Genomic DNA, 24155 nt, shown 5'->3' on the forward strand with positions numbered 1-24155 from the left:
CACAAGCATACACATGAACAATACCCATCACCTCCATAGTCATAACCCATAATTTCCTTAGCCCTATCCTACTCGCAAAAACCCATTTTTAAAATAACTCGCGCGTACTCTCGTCGTAGTATTTTGTGTATACTACTAATAATAATACTAATACTACTCATAATAATAATAATAATAATAATAATAATAATAATAATAATAATAATAATAATAATAATAATAATAATAATAATAATAAAAATAATATATTGTTATATATAGAGATGACGAGAGAGTTTGAGAAATGGATTTGGATCCAAAACTCGATCCCCTTTTATAGACTATGAGCTAGAAAATGTATATGGTTACCAGCATATTCGCATAACCTTTTCTAATATTCGCATAACCTTTTCTTTTGTCACCATTTTCTACATATTATTTTATATAAATTATTATTTAATTCATATAATTAATTATATATTATATTATATTTATGGTCATGGTAAAAATATAATTTTTACAAAAATGACACGGTCGTGGTCTCACGACTCATGTACCACTTTCGGTTTTTCGTGCGCACTTTCGTACGTTTAGAAAACTAGCCTTTTACGTTACGCGACGTGTACCTTTTACAAAAATTAGACTTACTTATCAATAATTTATCTTTACAAAAATATCACTTATAAAATTTAGCGTTGTGGTCATTTACTTATTTAAATCAAAGTCTCGTTGTTTATCAAAATATTTTATTTTAAATTAAACATTTTGTGACATGTACCTTTATTAATAACTAGACTTAAATTAATTAAAAACTAACCCATTCAAAGTGTAACTTAATCTTTTGAGTGTTTTGGTCATTTCCTTTTATAATCCATAATTTTGTTAGTTATCAAAGCCTATTTATTAATATTAGTTTAAAATCAAAACGTTTTATGACTAATTTAAAATATAGATATATATTTAAAATTTATCTAATAACATACTAGTTAACTTTTCAAAACCAATTATATTTCAAAGTTTGTTTTATAATCGCTTAGAAAATGTTATAACACGTTTTGTTTATTCTTTAAGGCTTTAAATAGATCCAATTTCTTTATGCACTAACGTTTTTAAATATTAACCGCATCACTAAGAGAGTGTTACTATCGTGTGCTTAATGAATCTAGAAAACATATATTCTAATTACAAGTCGCAGGTTTTCTATATATATGACTACTAATCGAAATACCAACCTACGTTATTTAAATAAATATACTTTAATAACCAGTTCTATTATATCGAAAAATGTTTTAACATGTTTGAAAAATAGATCAATCAGTGTATTATGAAATTCAATTCTCCACTAACTTTTGTCTAACTCTCGATAAGTGACACCTTGTTCTTATTCGAAGATCACTTCACCATTATTTCCGAATACCGTTAAAAGTAAGAGTTCTCTAATTCAAAGTGGACCTCATAACCGAGACTCGTAATCCTAATTCAATGTATTTGATAATTCAATCATTTGATATTATCTTTTAATCTCGTCGATGAACTTACATTGAACAAATACATTCATGTAACATATTATTCATTCAATACATTGATAGCATTTCCAAGTTCATAAGATAGATCTCATAACTTATATTCATAATAACTAATCCGTTCAATGTTTCATTAATATAACTCAATTTAAAATCAGACATATGTATATGTATATATATATATATATTTATTTACACCTAATTGTTCGTGAATCGTTTGGCATGGTCAAAGGATATTTGATTACAGAAATATAGTTTCAAAACTTTCGAGGCTCAACATTACAAATTTTGCTTATCGTGTCGGATATATATAAATATTAAAGTTTAAATATGATCGGAAATTTCCGGGTCATCACAGAGGGGATCGACTGGACGTTGGTACACACAAATTTGAGAGAAAATAACTCTATTACTCACAAGAATAGATTACAGAGTATTACAGAACTCAAAAAACAAAAAACACTCTCAAACTAACACACTAGGAATCTCACCACTATCTAGGATGTATTCACTCTTGGTTAGGATTACACTTAAACTCACACACACTAACTAGGTGTGATTACACTTTTATGAATGAATTACAAATGAGGCTTATACCCATATTTATAGGAAAAGTTTGAGGAGGTGGAATGGTGTGAACGCTAGATGGTGTGAACGCAAAATGGTGGCTAGCCGTAATCGTTTCCAATTTTACTACTTCCTTATGAGGAGGTGAATGGTGTGAACGGAGAACAAAAAATCTAGCCGTCTTTGTTTCCAATTTTGCTACTTCCGCATGAGATAAACTTCTAGACTACTTTGAACATCTAGAAAGAACTAGATTACGGCTGGAAATTATCATACAATATAACAATTAAAAAAGACTCGAAACACAACTAATACATGTACTCGACATATGTGTTATAACCAGGCTCGACATAGAAGAAAAAACACACACTGAGCTAATAATGTAATGTCACAAAAGAGTCAGGTATCCTTTCGGACTCACAAGCCATACATGCAATCGAGCTGCACGCCTTTTATCCTACGGGAAATCCACTCAAAACTCAATACTTGAATCTCGTTTAGAGCAGACGAGCCGCACCAGTGTTTATTTTTGAAAACCTTATTATTCCTATTCATCCATAACATGTATCCACAAGTCCATTCAACTGCCTACCAAATTTTGCGTCCGATTCCCGAAGTTGAGGTATTTGTTGATCCTGCGAACGTCTCGAATATGCTAATATTTGAGAAATTACCTAGCTCCCACCATTTATAAACCCGGCACCAAATATCAAAAGCCTTTTTACAAAGAACCAAAGAGTGGTCGATTGTCTCCACGTCGTCAACGCAAATAGGACACCGAACCGAGTGTAGATCAATCCCACATTTATCAAGTTCGATTAGTACTGGAATCCTCTTTAGAAGAACCCTCCATATGAAAATTTCGACTTTCCTAGGGACAAGGGAGTTGCGCAAAGTTTTGGTTTGACCTCTCCCATCCGTAAGAACATTCTCTTCGATAAACTTTTGAAGTTTCTTTGTAGTGAACAAACCATTCGATGACAACTCCCACTTCCATGAATCTAAACCTGTGCCCGAACAGACAAACGAACTAATCATGCTTGTAAGTACCTACAGTTCACCTTCTGCTCTTCCAAAAATATCTCTGGTCCATTGCCATGTCTTCACGCATTTCCCGTTTATCCAAGCAACCCGATCCATTACCTTTGCGCCCTTGTTTGATTCCAATCGGTATAGTCTATCGAATTTTTTATCCAGCTTTTCAATCCACACGTCCTTCCAAAAAAGAGTATTTGAACTGTCACCGATAACCCTCTGAATGGAGCTCGTGAATGGAACATCAAGATCAGTAACCATATAACCTGCACGTATTATATTCGACCAAGTACCAGAATAGTTAGCATTTAAAATTGGGTTGTTGTTGTCAAGCCCACCCGAAGGCCCATATATGCTAATGATGATTTTGACCCATAAAGAGGTAGCCTCAATATGGAACCGCCACCACCATTTGCATAGAAGTGCTAAATTTTTACACTTTAACGAACCAAAATTTAAACCTCCATCCGAATATGGTAATAGGATTTATTCCCATTTTATTCACGATATTTTTTCCCCGACCCGCAACCGCCAAAAAAAAAAAAAACTCTCTTCTTAATCTCTCAAGTTCAATTATCACACAAGGTGGGGCATGGAATGACGAAAAGTAATACAATGAAGACTCGAAAAGACCGACAAATAAGGGTGACACGACTTAATTATTTGATTATAAATTAAGTTTGAAGATTAATATTCAAGTTCACATTAATACCTTGAAAAGCACATCTAGCATCTTATTCCTTTTGTGTCAATTTCATCTTCTATCATTTTATAGACACCTTTTCTACGAGTTTTGCAAGATTCCTTTATATAAATGTGTTCTTTGGTACCATTACTGTTGTAGATATCAACCTATAATGTAGTAGCAAGTAGTAACCAAATTTAAATGCAAGTTTATGATTTTAACATTGTCTTCTAAAAGTTATCAGCTAATCAAAAAATCGAATTATTAAAAGCTAATACGAGCTTTTAACATAAATACTTACATGAAAGTTTATATACATGTAATCAAAATATCATGTTTATCAAGGGGAAAAACTGTTGGTATTATTTTGGTTAGAAAAAAATTTGTAGTTGTTTGTCCCACATTGTTAAATAAGATAAATGAAAGTAACTTTTTTAGATATAAAAGAAGTTGTCTCACATAGCACGAATTTTATTTATATTTGAGCGTAAATGCAGTTATTTTGTGTTAAACGATATTTTGTCATGTCTCTTAAGTGGCCATATATTTATTGTTACTTATTACTAGTCTTTTGATTAGCCATCTTATTTTTCTATATAAACTTTGCAATGTATTGTTTATAAATTCAAGTAAGAAAATATGAAATTTATCATTGTATCAGAGCAGTAAGATCCTGGTTGAAACACTTCTCTCTAAGGCAACTACATAACCATATCTTCCTTGTATGGCTATGTTTATCTAAAAAAAATTTCTTACTTTGAGTAATAATAATCGGCGTGAGGATGAGCCGCCTAGCTTGATTAGGTTCCAAACCCAGAAAAAAAGAATATATGTCAAAACTCTTTTTGTTTATGCTGAAGAAAATTGATATTACTATACTATCTAAAAGACAAAACCATGTAGCACTATTCATCAATAGTAATCAGGGGTATTTTCATCATTTTACCTTTTTTTTTGTCTCCAACGATAAAAGAAGCAACTTTCGTAAAAGAACCAACCCTTCAATGTTACCAAAAGATGTCGAAAAAAAATTCTTTTTTACAAAAAAATCAACTTCCTTTTTTTTCTTCCCTCAACGATAAAAGAGGCAACTTTCATAAAAGGAACAACCCTTCAATGCTACCAAAAGATGTCGAAAAACATTCTTTTTTACAAAATAGATCAACTAACTTTAAAAAATAAAAAGAACGCTAAAAGAAACAACTTCCACAAAAGGAACAACCTTTCAATGTTAGATGGCGAAAAAATTCTTTTTTACAAAATAGATCAAGACTTTTTTTTTAACTCGCATTCAAAACGGAGCCCCCGACGCGAAGCGAGGGCTCCACAACTAGTTGTCAACAAAGTTGTCTACTAATTGAATTGGTCACTCCTTAGGCGAAGCATGTCACGACGTCAAAAAAAATGTACGTTATGAAAAAGAAGAACGTCGTCGAGTAACTATGTCACCAGTTATCACTATACTTCATGCAACAAATAAATTAAAAAAGATCCATTTTGAGCGCTCGGTCCTCTCCCGTTCTAACTGAGGGAGGCTGTTAACCGATATTTTGCCATGACTCTTAAGTGCCCCTTTATTTATTGTTAGTTATTACTAGTCTTTTGATTAGCCATAATGTATTGTTTATGGATTAAAGTAAAAAATATGAAATCTATCAGTTTGAAGGTTGGAAACCTGCTAGTTCAACCGAAACCAAATGAAGGAAGCCAAGATCAGAGTAATGGAGGAACTCATTGCTTTTTAATACCAACTAGATCTGGATCGGCCCGCGCGATGCGACGGGACCTTCCGGATTAAATATTCATATTTAATGTAGCATTTTGTATTTATAAAATTAAAAACGCGTTGCGGCGGGTGTGTTTGGATACACGTGGTTAGTACCTAGTATACTAATAGCACGCGCATTTTTAACGCCAGAAAAATCGCGTAATTTGGGTTGTTTATTATACGTGTATTAATATGTATGAAAGATAGCCCGAAATATTTAGCGGTTTTAAAAAAAACGTCCGTTTTGCGTATAGTTAGTTGCATTGTGTTCGCAAAATTATTTCGAGATGAACGGTGGTGAAGGAAAAATTTAACGTGTGGCGAGCGGGAAGATATGGACCGTTAAAAATTTAGGTGGAGTTGCTTTAAGTTTTTTTTAATAAAATAATAAATTGATGACAAATATAATATTGTTTGAGGGGAGGTTTTGTAAATTTGTTGTATGTGTCGTTTGGAATGGGCGAAGAGATTTAAACGGCGTAAATCTTCAAAGCTTTTAGCATGGTAAAAATATTAAATATTAATTAATATTAATATTAATTAATATTAATATTAATATTAATATTAATATTAATTAATATTAATATTAATATTAATAAAGATACTTTAGGTTGAATGAGCATGAGTTTATACACAAATGTAAGAACTAAAGAGCAATGGGAGTGGAGCTCGTCGGATGCCCCGTCCCCCACCTAGTCACAAGTGACACCACTCTCTCAATCCGTCGCCAACACCCGTTCCAAGCAAGTCAGTCTCTCCCGCGACGTGTTTTGAGGCATATTCATATAAAAAATAATATTATTTTAATAAGTGACGTACCCCAACTGACATAGGTCACTACTCCCCACTTTTTCTGACTCAGCAAGTCAGGCTTGACATGCCAAGTGACCTAGGTCACCACTCTCAATGCTTTAAGTATTAAAACTATATATAAGATTTCATTTAAAAATTTTCATTTACAACTTTATATATAAACAAAAATGCAATAATATTCGAGCCAGTTTGATATTGTAGCTCTTTCAACCAACTCTCAACGTTCTCAGAGGTGACGTGACAAATTACAGTTCAATTGAAATTGAAACATCACAAGTTACAACTTGAATGTATTCAAACGTTCTACCCAACATGTATGACCTACATTATACACATACTCCGTATAACGAAGAGGAATTAACAATCACTCATGTGCTTGATAAATTAAAAACTTATGCAATGCTCTTCTGAACTTCACACAAATATCAAACTCTACCAACTTGTTCTTTTTCTAGCAAATAAATAACCTCCATTGTTGCTAACTTAATCATATCCTATAAAGTGCCAATGGGGCTTTGCCTCATTGGTAACCATGCTTGCATGGTTTCGAGGAGACCCGGGTTCGAGTCTCACCAGGGGGTTTTCCCCACCTGCCCGTTTGGATGGTGGCGGTTTCCTCCTGGAACGTGCGATGCGATGCGATGCGATCTAACCACTAACCGTGCGATGAAAAACTAACATGCCGTTCAAAAAAAAAAAAAAATCATATCCTATAAAGTATATTCAAGTAATACAATTTTGTAAAAAGGGTCATTTTTTATGTTCAGGAATCAGGACATTCGGTGGCGGATCTTGAATATAAGTTCTGGAAGGGCTGTTTTTGAAATTTTTTTCTCAAAAGATTAATCTTGAACATATATAATTAACGATAATAGTTATATAAAGCAAGTTGTTTATGATAGTATTATCATAAACCAACGTCATTTCTAACCCAAAAAGGGCGTCATTAATAAACAATTAAAATTAAATTAGGGGGAAATAGGCTATAACTCAAGTATATATTGATATGGTCTATATGTTTACCACCGACATCATAAACCACCATCGTCTCCATCGACATTATAAACCACCATCATAACCAGATCTGAGCCATAAATGAAATCGATTACCCAGAATTTTGTTATAAATACTTAAATAGTTATTAATTTTGTAAAGCACTTGGAATCATTGAATTCATTTCGAATCAAACCCATTTGGTGGTCTTGATTTTGATTTTCAAATCTTGAAGGATGTACGCCGGAAGTGGTGACGGTTGCACGTTGTTGGTTGTAGGCGGGGATTTCAGGTGGTGACGGATAGAAAAAGGCACACAATTCGAATCATCGGCGTTTTAATTTTTGAGATATGATTCTTATTTATGAGAATATTTGGTTCGGTCCTTGGTCCATATATTTTGATTATTTCGGGTTTCGGTCCGGGTCATACCCGAAAAAACATGGTTTTTGGACCGAACCGAATCAACCGATATATATATATATATATATATATATATATATATATATATATATATATATATATATATATATATATATATATATACATATATATACATATATATACATATATACACACACACACACACATAATCATCTTATCTGGATATATAACAACTCAATTCCATTGTAGAATTTGCACCAAATATAAATTCCTTAATATGTATAGTTGGTGGTCAAAAAATATTTATATATTACATGTTTTCTTCGTAGAATTATTTTCTCAATAAATTAACACATTTCGTATAATTAATTTTCTTTGCATCAATACTTGATTAAAAACTCTAAGGTTAGTATATATCTTCTCATTTTTCAATATAATTGAGAATTAATGTCTACGGTTTTTTAATACTATATTACGGTTACTATACATGTATCATGTATTCATGTGATTCTTGTTTTCTTCCTCATTCAATACATCTTGTTGAGAGTAGGTTTTGAATAATCAAAACTTGTACGTGATAACGATTGTAAACAAGTATCATATAAGTTACCGAGATATGGTAACTATTATAAACATGAAGCATTTTATTAGTTATTATCGTGATATATCATTTTTCCCAAAGGATATAAATGGGTTGGGTTTTTACCCGAACCGTTTGGACCAGCGCTAGAACCGGACCGAACCGAACCATATCTTTATGGTCCGGTCCTCAGTTTCTATTTGGTCCGGGTATTGTCTGGTCCGGTCCAGGTATGGACCATGCACAGCCCCAATAGTTGGGAATGTGATTGAAAAAAGCTAGCTGAGGTGACTCCATGACTGGTTGCCATTTTGCGTAGCCATTTTCATATTTCTACCATACACAACAATTCAGAAACCCTAAATTTCACCAAGACGTAAACATTATCGCGTTAATTAACCCTAAAAAGAATAGCAAAACAGAGTTATCCGCTTGGCATTTCAACAAACAGTTGGAGTTCATTGTGACATTGGATCCATTACAAGATCAACAAAGAAAAATTGAATCGTTTGTAATTGAAAGAAAAACCCTAGAAAAGATAATTCAGTCAACTCATGATAGACGGTCTTTTTATGTTAAGCAATTACATAATCTCCAGGTGAGTCCCAAATTTATCCAATTTTAATGATTAATGAAGTATGAATTAATCCTCCTCACTTATCCTGTTTAAACAATTAAATCAACTAAAGTAACATGATTATATCATATTTGACCAACTAATTTAATCTTATATAACAAAAGGGCTATGATTCATACACCACCATTTTTTTAGTTATACACCACCAAACATAGTTTAAAGTTTAAATCTTGTACTAGGCTCACTCTAATGCACATTAGTGGTGTAGGGCTAAAAATGGTTGTGTACTCACGTACACGACCTGCCCATTTTGTCACCCTACCAGTAACCTTATTAAGCGCTGTAGTGATCGTTTATGATTATTTTGCAGGGTCACGAGTCCACTTTAAAAGCGGAGAGGGATTTTGCATGGAACCAATACAAAAAAACTGACAGCATGTTTCAAGAGCTTCGTAAGGAGACCAAATCTGAAGTTGAAGCTGCTAACAGTAAAGTACAAAATCTGATACATGACTTGGAAGAATTACAGTTATCAAACATGGAGAAGAACAGAACTATTTCAGGCTTACAAGATGACATAGCTGTTTTAGAATCCGACTCAAGAAAAAAAAGTGAAGAAATTTCCAGGCTTACTAAAGAATTGGAGTCATTAAAGGGAAAGTCAAATCGTTCTGTTACGCCTGTATTATGTCGGTGCATGAAATCCAGCTCTGAGAAGGTAACAAACTAACCATAATGACCCCAAATATGTGAAATTTGACTCATAATCCTATGAAAAACGACAGCTGTTCTAACACACGTAGTTACGATTGAACTGATTTGGGAGTTATCTTAGTTATAACAGGTCAAATGCATATGATATGAGAAAGGTTTGCTTAAACAAAACGGGTCAAATGCTTTGGATGCCACCCAAATGTATTTTTACCCGTTAATATTATTCTTTTAGTCATTCAACTTCAGTTATTAATTATTAACTAGTTTTGATCCACACAAAAATCAGCCGTTTGACCTGAACCTGTTCACAAATTGCCTAATCCACTAGCCGTTCCTGGATGTTATAGTTACTACCCGTTTAAAGAGTTGATATAACCAATCTTGTTTAATTATTATAAATTGTATCCAAATTTATAACTTTCACTTGTTAGGACATCACTAATGATATTCGAGCTTAATTAAATGTCTGATGCCTTATGTTAGTTATCAAAGATATTAAGAAAGAAGAATATCTGGGTTTCATAATTTTAGATACAAAACAATCTGGCACCATTGTTGATTGTTGAGATTATTATTAATGACTTTCATTTGTGAAGGAGGCTCATCGAAGATCAGAGTCAAATGATTTCATAAGCCAAATGCCGGATGAAGTTCTTGTTATGATACTCTCTCTTTTGCCTATTAAGGAAGCGGCAAGCACCAGCATTCTCTCCACAAGATGGAGGCCCTTGTGGCGTGGTTCATTCAAATTGAACTTTCATGGCAATCAAAGTTTTAGTTTCCCAGTTAACATCAATACAGAATGCAATAAGTACATCAACCAGGTGAACAATGTCATCCAAAGTCACAATCACCCAATGATTGAAGACTTCCGTATTCGTTTCTGTTTGGATATTCGACATAAAAGTTTAATCGATCAATGGCTCCAGTTTTCGGTTAATAAGAAAGTTGAGTTTCTTGAACTGAATTTGTCACCTATGTTTCCTTCTCTAGGTGGTGGTAGTTATGATTTTCCTTCAAGATTATTTGAGATGGAGCTAGCTTCTCTTAAAAAACTTATCTTGAAGAATGTTAATGTGAATGCCACAATTCTTGTTAACCTTCTATCTAATTCTCCAAATCTTGAGACTTTATCAATCTGTTATCCACAATACCTTAGACATATACGTGCAGGTGGGCGAGCTCTTAAATTAAAACACTTTGAAATATTGGATCGTAAGTCATATTCTATTAGATCCATTTATTTATCTGATTTTGACCTTGAATCATTCACTTACGCAGGTGGAGAGATAGACTTGAAATTTTCTCATCTTCCAAAACTTAATAAAGTTGATTTGGGTCAAGTACTTTGGTGGATAAGGTTTTTGACATATTATCCACTTGTGCCTCATCCCTTCGGTCTCTTTCCGTTGCTCTATATCGTGGCGAGGTCAGTTCTACCTCTTCTAATGTATTTATGGCCGTTAATAATAATAATAATAATAATAATAATAATAATAATAATAATAATAATAATAATAATAATAATAATAATAATAAGAATAATAATAATAATAATAATAATAATAATAATAAAAATAATAATAATAATAATAATAATAATAATAATAATAATAATAATAATATGAATATGAATATGAATATGAATATGAATATGAATATGAATATGAATATGAATTAGAGTATTTTGTACTTATTATATTGCAGGGACCTGTAAATTCTAAGGATTATTATGAGCTACCAAATGTGAAGCAATTAAGAGTGATGTTTTGTGGTAACAAACATGATTGTCTTCTAGATTTGGCTTACATGGTTAATGCATTTCCGAGGATGGAGAGTTTTAAACTCGAGGTACTTAAGCTATGCCCAATTTAAGTGTAGTATGCTATAGTTTTTAATAAAAGTAATTATTCTATTTGCAGATAGATTGGACTGCACCTGTCGTTGTAAGGAGAAAGGCAAGGGATTATACTAATCGCCTTGAACACCTCAAGTATGTTGCAATCGTGGGGTATAAAGGTCGAATATGTGACTATGAACTTGCTGCATACATTATAAACATCGCTCATGCACTCAAAAAAAATTGTGATTGTAACTTCAAACGATTGTATCATGAAGCTAGATGCTCGATCTTCTGCTATGCGCCTAGAATCAATACTACCTCAAGGTGTGGAATTGGTCATACTCTAAGTAACCCTACAACATTCAAGTAATGTTAGTTACTTTTATATGTTTAATTGTATTATATTATTATACTATATATCATTTAAGGAAAAAATACCGTATATCATTTAAAAAAAATGAAGTTACTGTTCATTCATATGAAGTACGTAAGGGTTATGAATTATTTTACTTTCCGGTTGCTTTTTGTGCACTTATTTACCACATAGTAGGAATGTGGAATCGGTGGTCTTTTTGCAAAAGCTAGTGTTGGACTCTTGGAAAATATATAACTGCACATGTGTGATCGCGTTGATGATCACCATTCTATTAAACTTTCAAGTTATGCATAACTAGCTTAATGACCGCGAATTCGCAAGGCTACTTTATGGGAACAAGCAAGTATTAGTTAGAAAGTACTTAATGTGAAACATTATATTATTTGCGTGGTTTTTAGTGACGGACACAATCATAGAATATTGTTATATAGTTGTTGAGCAAACAAATAAACCCGTAAATGCAAGTCTAAACATGCTTTATAAATTATATATTAAGGCCTGTTATATCGCGGGCACTATTATATGAGTGTTATAGAAAGTGTGATGATTTAAGTAAAGTAGCTTTATACATAAGTAGCTTTATACATAAAGACATATTGATAATGAAATCTAAGTTTTTACACATGAATAATGTAACGACCCAACCCGTTTCCAACCGAAAACACGACCCAATTTTTTTTTTGATTCAGTGTATTTGGACGTCGTCCAGTTATCTGGACGGCGTCCAAATGAACTGCCAGGGGCTGTCCCCGGAGTCCAACTTACGCGCACGGAAAACTCGCTTCCCGACACTTTTAGACGAAACCGTTTTCACAACACGTTACAATAATTAAAACTAAGAGATTTTCACGATAAAATCGAGTTTTACAACACCGGGCCCACATCGACCCTAATTACGAAATTCGTACAAAATGCAAGTTTCGACCACGTGAGTTTAATTTCCAAACAAACTACGAGCATGATGTTTGGGGATAAACTACGCACTCCTAGGCCAAATCCAAAGTAATCCAAGCAAGCATCAAAAGGGAAATCGTCTAATCCCGAGCATACCCTTGCCAAATTCGCTTCCGAACCTAAAAATGTAAACAACGAGAGGGTAAGCAAATGCTTAGTGAATGCAATACTTATACATATACATATGTAATTTACCTACGCGCATACCCCAACACACAACACGTATAAAACGTATAAGCAATCTAGCATTCCCGCATACAACAATCAACCACGTTAGTATATAACTCAACATAATAATATACTAAATCAATACAATGCACAAACATACCAAACCGTTCCCCGCTATGGCACTACCGACTTGTTTACGACCAATAACGTCGAGTCTCACTCGTATGATATCACCGACTTGTGAATCATCATAAGGTGTCACCGACTTGTGAATCACCAAAGGGTGTCACCGACTTGTGAACTACCCCCTAATACTTATGGGTCACCGACTTGTGAACGCCATGTGGCGTTACCGACTTGTGCAGCACCACCTAGTGTCACCGACTTGTGAGCACTAAGAAATGTCACCGACTTGTGAATCACTTCTCCGAATTATGGTATCACCGGCTTGTGATTCACCATCTAGTGTCACCGACTCGTGAACACTATGAAGTGTCACCGACTTGTGAAGCACTATAGGGTGTCACCGACTTGCAAAACACCCGCCAATACATACGAGGACACCGACTTGTGAACCTCCAAAAGGTGTCACCGACTTGTGAGTCACCTAACGAAATACTAAAGGGGTCACCGCCTCGTGAACCACCATGAGGTGTCACCGACTTGTGAGTCACCTAACGAGACACTACCGACCCGTAGTTCTCTTCACCCATGAAAGGACCCGTTCATATACATTATAAACGATTCACAATAGTTGATTACATCGCGAGGTATTTGACTTCTATATGATACGTTTTACAAACATTGCATTCGTTTTTAAAAGACAAACTTTCTTTACATCAAAAATTGACGGCATGCATACCATTTCATATTACATCCAACTATAATTGACTTAATATTAATCTTGATGAACTCAACGACTCGAATGCAACGTCTTTCAAAGTATGTCATGAATGACTCCAGGTAATATCCTTAAAATGAGCTAATGCACAGTAGAAGATTTCTTTAATACCTGAGAATAAACATGCTTTAAAGTGTCAACCAAAAGGTTGGTGAGTTCATTAGTTTATCATAATCAATCATTTCCGTAATAGTAATAGACCACAAGATTTCAGTTTTCATAAATATCCGTACACTCGCAAGTATTTAAAAGTATTCTATAAGTTGTAGGCACCCGGTAACAAGCCTTAACATTCATGTTTTACCCTCTGAAGTACACCAGATCAGGTGTGTTTAAAATAACCTCGAAGTACTAAAGCATCCCATAGTCAGGATAGGGTTTGTCAGGCCCAATAGATCTATCTTTAGGATTCGCGCCTACCGTACATAGACAAGTAGTTTAATGTTACCAAGCTAAGGGTATATTTCTGGTTTAAACCCACATAGAATTAGTTTTAGTACTTATGCCTACTTCGTAAAACATTTATAAAACAGCGCATGTATTCTCAGCCCAAAAATATATATTGCAAAAGCAATTAAAAAGGGAGCAAATGAAACTCACAATACTGTATTTCATAGCAATTATGTATATGAGGGCACTGAACAAGTGCAGGGTTTGTATCGGATTCACGAACGTATCAATATTGTGATTCAATATTGCAGGAAAGTACGTAGACGCAACGAAAATGATAAACGTTAGGTTGACCTCACGAGCAATACCCTCTATCAATACCCATAACCTCCATAGCTATAACCCATAATTTCTTTAGCTCTATCCTGTTTGAAAACTTATTTTGAAATCGTCTGAGTATAACTCCGTCGTAGTATTTTATGTATACTAATAATATCTTGAAATAATACAAAGAAAATATATATATGTAATTCGATTGAGAGAGTTTAGAGAAATATATTTTCAAGTTTCTATGAAATAATGAAACCTATTCAATTCTATTTATAATAGATTTTTGAATTATTAAAGTGAATTATTAAAGTATGAATTATTAAAGTGAATTATTAAAGTATGAATTATTAAAGTGAATTATTAAAGTATGAATTATTAAAGTGAATTATTAAAGTGAATTATTAAAGTATGAATTATTAAAGTGAATTATTAAAGTATGAATTATTTAAGTGAATTATTAAAGTATGAATTATTAAAGTGAATTATTAAAGTATGAATTATTAAAGTGAATTATTAATGTATGAATTATTAAAGTGAATTATTAAAGTATGAATTATTAAAGTTAAAGTAAAGTAAAAGTAAAGTAAAGGTAAAGTTAAAGTATAGTAAAATTATAAAACTATATACGTATAATACGCGTATAAATATATATAATATTAATTTAAATCGTTATATATATTTAATAAAATAAAATATAAATATCATTATCTTTATCATACTGGTTAAGTAATGAGTTGTCAAAAGTGGTTCTAAATATTTATAAAAGATATATACGTTTTAATAATAAAGTTCTTTTTAAACTGAAAACGTTTTTTTGTACTTTTGAAACTAAATCAAATAAATATGATAATTTTGTTTTCCAAAACTAAATATAGTTAAGAATCATTTTGTTAAAAGGTTAAAATAATGAAAATCGTTATATCATAAAACATTTTAGAAAAGTAGAATTATATATATTCATAATAAGTTTCAAGTTTTTAAATTACAGTCTATTGGTGAAGCATGGGATAAAGTCCAAAGGTTAAATAAACGTATGAAATCATCTTAATAAAAAATGTCGAGTTACTTAACTTGTCAATATCCAACATCTAAGTTATTTACACTCCACGTTCTTATTTTCATATTAAATAAAATGAAAGTTAACAAAGTTATCTTATCCAGGTCACGAGGAAAATATTATAAAACATGCCTTGGAAATTAAACAGGAATTTCCACTAACCCTTGTCTAGTTCCCGTTAATTGACACATTTGTTCTTATTTATAAATCACTTTACATTTTCCGAATGTTGTCAAAAATAATAGATTTCTTAAATCACAGTGGACCTCATAACATAGGCCCGTAATCATATCATAATGTATCTGATAATTTAATCATTTGATATTATCTCTTAATTCTGTCGATAAATATATCGAAACAAATACGTTCATGTAAAGTATCATATATCTAATACTTTGTTAATGTTTTCAGTTAATATTATATATTATATATACATATTTATATACTCATAATTGTTCGTGAATCGTCGAACACGGTCAAAGGGTAATTGATTACATGAATGTAGTTCCAAACTTTTTGAGATTCAACATTACAAATTCTGCTTATCGTGTCGGAAACATATAAAGGTTAAGTTTAAATTTGGTCGAAAATTTTTGGGTCGTCACAGTACCTACCCGTTAAAGAAATTTCGTCCCGAAATTTGATCGAGGTCGTCATGGCTAACAATAAGAATGTTATTATGACGAATATAAATTGATTCATAGGGTTTTATCTTGATTGAGAAATATGGATAAAATAATTCGATTACTCGAAACGTATGAGTGAAGCTATCGTAAAAGAGTGAAATGAGAAAATAGGGATTCATCTTATCTTTTGACGTTATCACGGTTGATCTCCGGATTAAAGAAAATATTTGTAATCTATATAGGATTTGATTCTTCGGTGATTAAGTAAATTATGATCATCTTCGATTTAATGCGATGATTCATCTCGATTTTTCTGTCGGATATTTCACTATAAATCCACCTCCTTCGTTTCCTTTTAATTCACACCTTCTATTCTTTCTCCCTCAATTCTTACTTTAAAATTATTCGTCAATATGCTTCATCCAGTGCTGATTCTCGATATACTCCTCACTTTCATATCTGTCGTTCTTTTTTTTCATCTACCTCTAGAAGAATCTATTTACTTCTACTATACTCTTGGTTTTATAGTGTTTTTAGTTCTCCCGTGTCTTTATATTGCTATATGCATCGATATATACGGTTTATAGTTTCTGGGTTGTTGTTGGGTTTTATATCTTCCCATATATTTCGATGTCCCTGCTTTTGTCTTCTATAATCATTGTCATCCCCAATTAATGCTCTCTTTTATTTGCTGCGATTTATACCCCAATTTCTATTTCGGAGTTTTGTCCTTTCGTTTCTTCTTCTTGCGATTAAGCACCGCTTGTAATGGTCCAGAATTCGCATATATGAATTTCGGAATGAACATTGTTAATGTTCTAAGAAGGAAATTGTAATGGCACGATCTTGACTTGTCAAATTACTAGAATACCTCGGAAAAGGCCGAATCATCAAGAAATATTTTCTTGATATTTTAGAGGTTAAAGAGAATACAAGAGTCGTGTAACATAGCACATGATGACGTTATGATCTGTGAATCATCACGTTCCATTTAGAAACTCAGCATGACTTACTGTAATATAATCACGTTGATCAAGTGTCATTATATTATACTAGTTCATGCTTCAGTTCCCAACACTACTTCAAAAATATTCCTATTTTAAATTCGAAAGTTTCAGAATTTAGAAACTAAAATAGTTTCTTTTATGATGTAATACAGACAGCACGAAGAGGTAAATGATTTCAGATAAGAATAATTAAGGAAATATCTTCAGAAATATGGAGGATATTTATAATGAAAGATACGATGATATCTTAAAATTTCTAATATCAGAGGATGATGAAGAATATTGTCCGTAAGGGTTTAGAGTCAGGAGCAAGGTATTCGATAATGACTTCAGCAGACATGGAATCATTTGGATTCTTTGAAGGTAGATTTCGTCCTTGTGATTTATCCACAGCCTTCTTCATGGTTTGCTCAATCCGTATTTTTCAATACCAAATCTTCTCTTTTTCTGAGGTTTGCCAACACACTACTCTTTATCATCAAACTTTTTACTGTTTAGGTCGTTTATAGTTTTTGCTGCTTCATCAGTATTTCGAGAACTAGTTCGCAGTTTAGGGTGTTTTTCAGAAATTTCACATTCAAAGTATATAAGTCCAGAAGATAGACACATATAATTGTTGGCGTAGACATGCTGCGAGATTTCAAAATACTGATTGCTAATTTCCGATGATTCGTATGGCAATTCTCGTTACAAGATGCAGATGAGTAAATGATGGGGTTTCGATAAATATGAAGATTTTTCGAAAAGTCAAAGATCAATGAAGTTGTTAATAAGTTTACTGCTAATGTGGCGAGATATGAAAGGTTCCTCGGTAATAATGATGAAGGGGTAATCATTATAATAAGGCTTATTCGAATGAACAATTGAAGTTGGTTTGCTGGAGCTGTGACAAAACCGTCTATTTTTAGAAGGGATTGAAAAGTTATTTTAGCTAGTAAATGCCAAAAGGTCTGACATGGATACATGTTAAATTATGACTTTGGTTTCAAGAGTTTTTCAGGTACGTAACTGTGGATAACATGTGGTTGGATCATCATCTCAATTGTTCATTATTTGAAGTGTCTTCAGGTATTTCGAAGGGCTTGAACACAGATTATAATCGTTAATATACATACGATGTTCTAACATAGTTTTGAAGTTAAAGTATAGCTTTGAAAGATGTAAGAATCTAAGAGTGATGATACCGGTTATAACTTGAATTGAATTCGGCGATTTCAAAATCAGAATATGTAATTAGATTTTTGAATGAGTATGGTTGTTTTGATTTCTATAAAAGAATGTATATTGTTGTGAAAGTAGGGAGTATAATGGATGATTTGCTGAATCAGATTCGAAGAATGTAACATATTAATTGTGAATTTATATATCTCTCGGGTATTACCTACCCGTTAAAAAAAATGTCACAATTAATATTTTGTACAAAAGAATTTTATTACAGTCTTTATGAAAATATATGTGTATATTTCTTCAGATGTAATATAGATTTAATGAGTTAATATTAAATTAAACTCACTTGATTTATGGTTAAGGCTAGGATAGATAATTTCTAAACTTTAGAAATTACATAATCGTCGTAGAATGTTTTCCCAATGAAGTTATGAATCAATACTTCATCGTTGTGGTATTCCTTGGTATCTACAGAGCGTATGATGTCGATGCTCATGGGACAGATTGTGAAGTTGAGGTTTGCGATGCGGTTGTTGTTGGTGGTGGTAATGGTACTGTTGATGTTGTTGATGGTGGTACTGGTTATGTTGCTGGTGCTGATGCTGGTGTTTGTAACATTTGCACCATATTCTCCAAAGCCAATACCCGAGCGCGAAGCTCGTTGACTTCTTCTATTACACCGGGGTGATTGTCGGTTCGGACGAGCGGATAAATAAGATCTAGAATTTGGTGTAGTATATAATCATGACGAGATACTCTGGAAATGAGAGAGAAAATGGTGTTTTGGACATGTTCGCTGAAATGTCCCGTTCTTATTGATTAAAAACGTTCCATATTAATTGATTTCGTTGCGAGGTTTTGACCTCTATATGAGACGTTTTTCAAAGACTGCATTCATTTTTAAAACAAACCATAACCTTTATTTCATAGATAAAGGTTTTAAAAAGCTTTACATAGATTATCAAATAATGATAATCTAAAATATCCTGTTTACACACGACCATTACATAATGGTTTACAATACAAATATGTTACAACAAATTAAGTTTCTTGAATGCAGTTTTTACACAATATCATACAAGCATGGACTCCAAATCTCGTCCTTATTTAACTATGCGACAGCGGAAGCTCTTAATAATCACCTGAGAATAAACATGCTTAAAACGTCAACAAAAATGTTGGTGAGTTATAGGTTTAACCTATATATATCAAATCATAATAATAGACCACAAGATTTCATATTTCAATACACATCCCATACATAGAGATAAAAATCATTCATATGGTGAACACCTGGTAACCGACATTAACAAGATGCATATATAAGAATATCCCCATCATTCCGGGACACCCTTCGGATATGATATAAACTTCGAAGTACTAAAGCATCCGGTACTTTGGATGGGGCTTGTTGGGCCCGATAGATCTATCTTTAGGATTCGCGTCAATTAGGGTGTCTGTTCCCTAATTCTTAGATTACCAGACTTAATAAAAAGGGGCATATTCGATTTCGATAATTCAACCATAGAATGTAGTTTCACATAGTTGTGTCTATTTTGTAAATCATTTATAAAACCTGCATGTATTCTCATCCCAAAAATATTAGATTTTAAAAGTGGGACTATAACTCACTTTCACAGATTTTTTTCTTCGTCGGGAAGTAAGACTTGGCCAATGGTTGATTCACGAACCTATAACAATATATACATATATATCAAAGTATGTTCAAAATATATTTACAACACTTTTAATATATTTTGATGTTTTAAGTTTATTAAGTCAGCTGTCCTCGTTAGTAACCTACAACTAGTTGTCCACAGTTAGATGTACAGAAATAAATCGATAAATATTATCTTGAATCAATCCACGACCCAGTGTATACGTATCTCAGTATTGATCACAACTCAAACTATATATATTTTGGAATCAACCTCAACCCTGTATAGCTAACTCCAACATTCACATATAGAGTGTCTATGGTTGTTCCGAAATATATATAGATGTGTCGACATGATAGGTCGAAACATTGTATACGTGTCTATGGTATCTCAAGATTACATAATATACAATACAAGTTGATTAAGTTATGGTTGGAATAGATTTGTTACCAATTTTCACGTAGCTAAAATGAGAAAAATTATCCAATCTTGTTTTACCCATAACTTCTTCATTTTAAATCCGTTTTGAGTGAATCAAATTGCTATGGTTTCATATTGAACCCTATTTTATGAATCTAAACAGAAAAAGTATAGGTTTATAGTCGGAAAAATAAGTTACAAGTCGTTTTTGTAAAGGTAGTCATTTCAGTTGAAAAAACGACGTCTAGATGACCATTTTAGAAAACATACTTCCACTTTGAGTTTAACCATAATTTTTGGATATAGTTTCATGTTCATAATAAAAATCATTTTCTCAGAATAACAACTTTTAAATCAAAGTTTATCATAGTTTTTAATTAACTAACCCAAAACAGCCCGCGGTGTTACTACGACGGCGTAAATCCGGTTTTACGGTGTTTTTCGTGTTTCCAGGTTTTAAATCATTAAGTTAGCATATCATATAGATATAGAACATGTGTTTAGTTTATTTTAAAAGTCAAGTTAGAAGGATTAACTTTTGTTTGCGAACAAGTTTAGAATTAACTAAACTATGTTCTAGTGATTACAAGTTTAAACCTTCGAATAAGATAGCTTTATATGTATGAATCGAATGATGTTATGAACATCATTACTACCTTAAGTTCCTTGGATAAACCTACTGGAAAAGAGAAAAATGGATCTAGCTTCAATGGATCCTTGGATGGCTCGAAGTTCTTGAAGCAGAATCATGACACGAAAACAAGTTCAAGTAAGATCATCACTTGAAATAAGATTGTTATAGTTATAGAAATTGAACCAAAGTTTGAATATGATTATTACCTTGTATTAGAATGATAACCTACTGTAAGAAACAAAGATTTCTTGAGGTTGGATGATCACCTTACAAGATTGGAAGTGAGCTAGCAAACTTGAAAGTATTCTTGATTTTATGAAACTAGAACTTTTGGAATTTATGAAGAACACTTAGAACTTGAAGATAGAACTTGAGAGAGATGAATTAGATGAATAAAATTGAAGAATGAAAGTGTTTGTAGGTGTTTTTGGTCGTTGGTGTATGGATTAGATATAAAGGATATGTAATTTTGTTTTCATGTAAATAAGTCATGAATGATTACTCATATTTTTGTAATTTTATGAGATATTTCATGCTAGTTGCCAAATGATGGTTCCCACATGTGTTAGGTGACTCACATGGGCTGCTAAGAGCTGATCATTGGAGTGTATATACCAATAGTACATACATCTAAAAGCTGTGTATTGTACGAGTACGAATACGGGTGCATACGAGTAGAATTGTTGATGAAACTGAACGAGGATGTAATTGTAAGCATTTTTGTTAAGTAGAAGTATTTTGATAAGTGTCTTGAAGTCTTTCAAAAGTGTATGAATACATATTAAAATACTACATGTATATACATTTTAACTGAGTCGTTAAGTCATCGTTAGTCGTTACATGTAAATGTTGTTTTGAAACCTTTAGGTTAACGATCTTGTTAAATGTTGTTAACCCAATGTTTATAATATCAAAAGAGATTTTAAATTATTATATTATCATGATATTATGATGTACGAATATCTCTTAATATGATATATATACATTAAATGTCGTTACAACGATAATCGTTACATATATGTCTCGTTTCAAAATCATTAAGTTAGTAGTCTTGTTTTTTTACATATGTAGTTCATTGTTAATATACTTAATGATATGTTTACTTATCATAATATCATGTTAACTATATATATAACCATATATATGTCATCATATAGTTTTTACAAGTTTTAACGTTCGTGAATCACCGGTCAACTTGGGTGGTCAATTGTCTATATGAAACCTATTTCAATTAATCAAGTCTTAACAAGTTTGATTGCTTAACATGTTGGAAACATTTAATCATGTAAATATCAATCTCAATTAATATATATAAACATGGAAAAGTTCGGGTCACTACAATACCTACCCGTTAAATAAATTTCGTCCCGAAATTTTAAGCTGTTGAAGGTGTTGACGAATCTTCTGGAAATAGATGCGGGTATTTCTTCTTCATCTGATCTTCACGCTCCCAGGTGAAATCGGGTCCTCTACGAGCATTCCATCGAACCTTGACAATCGGTATCTTGTTTTGCTTAAGTCTCTTAACCTCACGATCCATTATTTCGACGGGTTCTTCGATGAATTGAAGTTTTTCGTTGATTTGGATTTCATCTAACGGAATAGTGAGATCTTCTTTAGCAAAACATTTCTTCAAATTCGAGACGTGGAAAGTGTTATGTACAGCCGCGAGTTGTTGAGGTAACTCAAGTCGGTAAGCTACTGGTCCGACACGATCAATAATCTTGAATGGTCCAATATACCTTGGATTTAATTTCCCTCGTTTACCAAATCGAACAACGCCTTTCCAAGGTGCAACTTTAAGCATGACCATCTCTCCAATTTCAAATTCTATATCTTTTCTTTTAATGTCAGCGTAGCTCTTTTGTCGACTTTGGGCGGTTTTCAACCGTTGTTGAATTTGGATGATCTTCTCGGTAGTTTCTTGTATAATCTCCGGACCCGTAATCTGTCTATCCCCCACTTCACTCCAACAAATCGGAGACCTGCACTTTCTACCATAAAGTGCTTCAAACGGCGCCATCTCAATGCTTGAATGGTAGCTGTTGTTGTAGGAAAATTCTACTAACGGTAGATGTCGATCCCAACTGTTTCCGAAATCAATAACACATGCTCGTAGCATGTCTTCAAGCGTTTGTATCGTCCTTTCGCTCTGCCCATCAGTTTGTGGATGATAGGCAGTACTCATGTCTAGACGAGTTCCTAATGCTTGCTGTAATGTCTGCCAGAATCTTGAAATAAATCTGCCATCCCTATCAGAGATAATAGAGATTGGTATTCCATGTCTGGAGACGACTTCCTTCAAATACAATCGTGCTAACTTCTCCATCTTGTCATCTTCTCTTATTGGCAGGAAGTGTGCTGATTTGGTGAGACGATCAACTATTACCCAAATAGTATCAAAACCACTTGCAGTCCTTGGCAATTTAGTGATGAAATCCATGGTAATGTTTTCCCATTTCCATTCTGGGATTTCGGGTTGTTGAAGTAGACCTGATGGTTTCTGATGCTCAGCTTTGACCTTAGAACACGTCAAACATTCTCCTACATATTTAGCAACATCGGCTTTCATACCCGGCCACCAAAAATGTTTCTTGAGATCCTTGTACATCTTCCCCGTTCCAGGATGTATTGAGTATCTGGTTTTATGAGCTTCTCTAAGTACCATTTCTCTCATATCTCCAAATTTTGGTACCCAAATCCTTTCAGCCCTATACCGGGTTCCGTCTTCCCGAATATTAAGATGCTTCTCCGATCCTTTGGGTATTTCATCCTTTAAATTTCCCTCTTTTAAAACTCCTTGTTGCGCCTCCTTTATTTGAGTAGTAAGGTTATTATGAATCATTATATTCATAGATTTTACTCTAATGGGTTCTCTGTCCTTCCTGCTCAAGGCATCGGCTACCACATTTGCCTTCCCCGGGTGGTAACGAATCTCAAAGTCATAATCATTCAACAATTCAATCCACCTACGCTGCCTCATATTCAGTTGTTTCTGATTAAATA

The 24155-nt window shown here is 33.0% G+C and overlaps 2 protein-coding genes across 2 annotated transcripts; one reads left to right on the forward strand and one right to left on the reverse strand.

The window, feature by feature from the left end:
- Positions 1 to 2657: 2657 nt before the first annotated feature.
- LOC139868943 (uncharacterized) lies at positions 2658 to 3365 on the reverse strand. The gene is made up of 2 exons (XM_071857277.1): positions 3131 to 3365; positions 2658 to 3076 (listed from the first exon to the last, which is right to left on the reverse strand). The coding sequence occupies exons 1-2, from the start codon at positions 3363 to 3365 to the stop codon at positions 2658 to 2660; spliced, it is 654 nt and encodes a 217-aa protein (XP_071713378.1).
- Positions 3366 to 6877: 3512 nt separating this feature from the next.
- LOC139868944 (uncharacterized) lies at positions 6878 to 11898 on the forward strand. Its single transcript, XM_071857278.1, has 7 exons — positions 6878 to 6996; positions 8682 to 8925; positions 9275 to 9622; positions 10305 to 10895; positions 10979 to 11047; positions 11326 to 11469; positions 11541 to 11898. The coding sequence occupies exons 1-7, from the start codon at positions 6878 to 6880 to the stop codon at positions 11829 to 11831; spliced, it is 1806 nt and encodes a 601-aa protein (XP_071713379.1). The 3' UTR covers positions 11832 to 11898.
- The last annotated feature ends 12257 nt before the right edge of the window (positions 11899 to 24155 follow it).

The sequence above is a fragment of the Rutidosis leptorrhynchoides genome, chromosome 9, assembly GCF_046630445.1.
Source record: "Rutidosis leptorrhynchoides isolate AG116_Rl617_1_P2 chromosome 9, CSIRO_AGI_Rlap_v1, whole genome shotgun sequence".
Classification (NCBI taxonomy): domain Eukaryota; kingdom Viridiplantae; phylum Streptophyta; class Magnoliopsida; order Asterales; family Asteraceae; genus Rutidosis; species Rutidosis leptorrhynchoides.

What these genes read in the sequence shown, in the direction of transcription:
- LOC139868944 (XM_071857278.1), top strand. Translation starts at nt 6,878, where the DNA reads ATGGGGCTTTGCCTCATTGGTAACCATGCTTGCATGGTTTCGAGGAGA. An exon ending in AGCAATTACATAATCTCCAG is followed by an intron (nt 8,926 to 9,274) that starts GTGAGTCCCAAA and finishes ATTATTTTGCAG; the next exon opens with GGTCACGAGTCCACTTTAAA. An exon ending in TTGCTCTATATCGTGGCGAG is followed by an intron (nt 11,048 to 11,325) that starts GTCAGTTCTACC and finishes ATTATATTGCAG; the next exon opens with GGACCTGTAAATTCTAAGGA.
- LOC139868943 (XM_071857277.1), bottom strand. Translation starts at nt 3,365, where the DNA reads ATGGTTACTGATCTTGATGTTCCATTCACGAGCTCCATTCAGAGGGTT. An exon ending in TATTTTTGGAAGAGCAGAAG is followed by an intron (nt 3,077 to 3,130) that starts GTGAACTGTAGG and finishes GTTCGGGCACAG; the next exon opens with GTTTAGATTCATGGAAGTGG.